Source organism: Eschscholzia californica, unplaced genomic scaffold, assembly GCF_041429995.1.
Source record: "Eschscholzia californica isolate CP2 unplaced genomic scaffold, dmEscCali1.0.p SCAF_4, whole genome shotgun sequence".
In the NCBI taxonomy this organism is placed as follows: domain Eukaryota; kingdom Viridiplantae; phylum Streptophyta; class Magnoliopsida; order Ranunculales; family Papaveraceae; genus Eschscholzia; species Eschscholzia californica.
Window position 1 is genome coordinate 48854756 of NW_028238461.1, and position 2724 is coordinate 48857479.

The 2724-nt window shown below is 36.1% G+C and overlaps 1 protein-coding gene across 1 annotated transcript; it reads left to right on the forward strand.

Annotated features, from left to right (window-relative positions):
• Positions 1-711: 711 nt before the first annotated feature.
• On the forward strand, positions 712-2491 carry LOC147545570 (F-box protein At4g19940-like). Its single transcript, XM_086635830.1, has 2 exons — positions 712-720; positions 1010-2491. The coding sequence occupies exons 1-2, from the start codon at positions 712-714 to the stop codon at positions 2489-2491; spliced, it is 1491 nt and encodes a 496-aa protein (XP_086491956.1).
• Positions 2492-2724: the final 233 nt, after the last annotated feature.

A 2724-nucleotide genomic window follows, 5' to 3' on the forward strand; every position in this document is an offset into this window, starting at 1 on the left:
CACACGAAATTTCAAGATAATAGAACTGTAGTTCATACAAGGAAACTTATAAATAAATAGTCAAAACAGGAAATAGAATGGTAGCCTAAGCGCCAATCCTATGCATCAAAAGAACTAGTACTTATACTTGAAAAAGAAAAAGACTGAATCCTAAGTTTTGTGTGAAGAAAATAAATTCCTCATGAAAATCACCAAGTCTAATCGTCCTTGCCTTCACTTGGTCGTTGGTCCTGAAGGATACAAAAAGAATATTCAAAAGTTACTTCACATCCGAATGATTTAGAAATTCAGAAATATAGATTAGGTTAAACTTACAAAAAGGAATTTGTATAACATTATTTTGATAGGAGGTTTAAGAAAAAAAATGGATCTGATGTGGAAAACTTTTACACGATTTACATAGGGTAATCTAACAAAATAGTTAGAAGGGGACATACAGTACCTTTTTTTTTTTTTGTTGAACTGGGACATACCGTACCTAGTGAAAAAACAAAGGGTGAGACGGTAACTCACCAATTTTTCATGATTTATACTACAGTAGATAAAACATATATAGGGCAAATAAAAAGTATATAGGGTTAATAAAGGAAAGATATACTGATAAACATTTTTTTTAGTAACAAACCGTCAAACCCACATATAAAAAATAGAAAAAATAGGGCAATCCCATATTTTTAGCAACCCAAACAACAGTGATCAAGTAATGACGTCATGAATGACGTAAGTCAAATTTAGTACCAGTAGAAAACGGGAAGTCGGCGGTGGGTTTCCTGTTAATCTAATCCGAGTAGAAAACGGTTTGAGAATTCCTCGGAAAATAAAAGTATAAAACACCCCCATTCAAGTTCTCCAATTCCCAGATATTGCAGCCTGAATTTGATTACTTTTTCATACAAGTAGTGATTCTCTCTTTCTCTCTCTATCAAACATTATCTCTCTAAAACTCTCTGGAGGGATGAGAGCTGGCGGTGTTTTTGTTGTTTCTAATCCCCCAATCTTCAAAAAAAAGAAATCTACCAACAAGACTTCCATAGGACTAGGTAATACTACTACTACTACTTGTGTAACATCACCACAACACTATCCTCCTTGTGATATTGGTATTACTAATACTAGTACTACTTGTGTAACATCACCACCACCACAATATCTAATTGATAGTATTAATCACTATGATGATGATTGGTTAGAATTTAAGATACTAAACAGACTTCCGGTTAAGTCCCTTGCCCGTTTTAAGAGTGTTTGTAAAAGATGGTGTTACTTAATCCATAAAGATCAACAATTCATCGATTTACACCTCACCCGTTTTAAAACACGCCTTTCCCCTCGTCTCTTTATTGTTGTTCCTCAACCACCCCCACCGGACAAGTCATTAGAAGATGCCAGATACTTCCACTTTTGGCCATATAAGGAGTTCCACATTACAGCTGACGTCTTGTTTGAAGAAGACAGTACACAACTGAAACTAGTTGTTGACACAGTAAGGGAGGTTGACTCGTCATCTTACGATGCCATTTCAAAACCTGTGAACGGCTTAATCTGCCTCATTGACTCATACAGCGAACATCTTGCTCGTATATGCAGTATCAGTACTGGACAAGTATCTCCTTGGTTTCAAGCATCCTCGATAGCCGCGGGAGAAGAACACGTCGGTCTCCCAAACCATTATGCATTTGGTTTTGATCCTGCCACTAATGAACACAAATTAATATGTGTCTTGACTATACGGTCAGATGATCGCATCTTCAAATATTTTCTCTGTGGGATTTTGACCATTGGGCGCCAATCTAATAATAGATGGAGAAGGATCAAAGAGGTCCCACCAATTTCATTGAATGATGATTATGTTTATGTGAATGGTGTTATTTACTGGTCTAATCATTCTCTTGATCTTTGGACGGCGAGAAGTGGTTATCGTCATGTATACTTGGTGGCATTTGATGTAGGAAATGAGAAGTTTAGAACAATCACAATTCCTGATTTCATCCTTGATCAACGGGTTCTCGGAAACCATTTACTTTTCGAAGAGATCTCTCAGTTATTTGAAGTGGATGGGAATTTAGCTATGATAGTTAAACTGGACAATTGTATGTTCAACATGTATATATACGAAGATGGTGATTACAAGGACAAGAACGAGAAGATCAATGGAACGCCTACTAGTTCTTCTTTTCAGAAAGGAAAATGGAAAGAAGTAAGTTGTATCGCCTTGCCTTTTGATATGAGGAACAATCGTACCGTCAAGTTTCATACTTTCATAGGGTCAGATGATAAGATTCTCGTAACATCATCTATTTGGGGTCCGAATAGTCAGAATTGGGAGAAGAATGAACGTTTGTCTATTTATTGTTACAATTGGAAGAAGGATACTTGGACAGAGGTTGATGTAAGTGGAATCCCATCCTTAGTTCCAAAACTATGCCCTAGTAGCTTTTCTACTACTTTCTCTGAGAGTCTTTTGTCCCTTAACAATCATAGGGCTCTTTGACTGCCACCCTGTTAGAAGAATCAACTTCACTATTATCTTTATTTGTTTTCTTTTTAATTTCTGTCTGCATTCCTTCTCATATAACTTAGGTACTTATAAGAAAAGAATTTGAATAAATGGGATATGTTTTTATACTCGTGCAGTAGGTTTACCACATTGTTAGTAAGTATGGTCTTCAGTGTTCATCAAAATGATGTGGAAGTTGATTTAGCACCATAGATGTCAAAATTCTC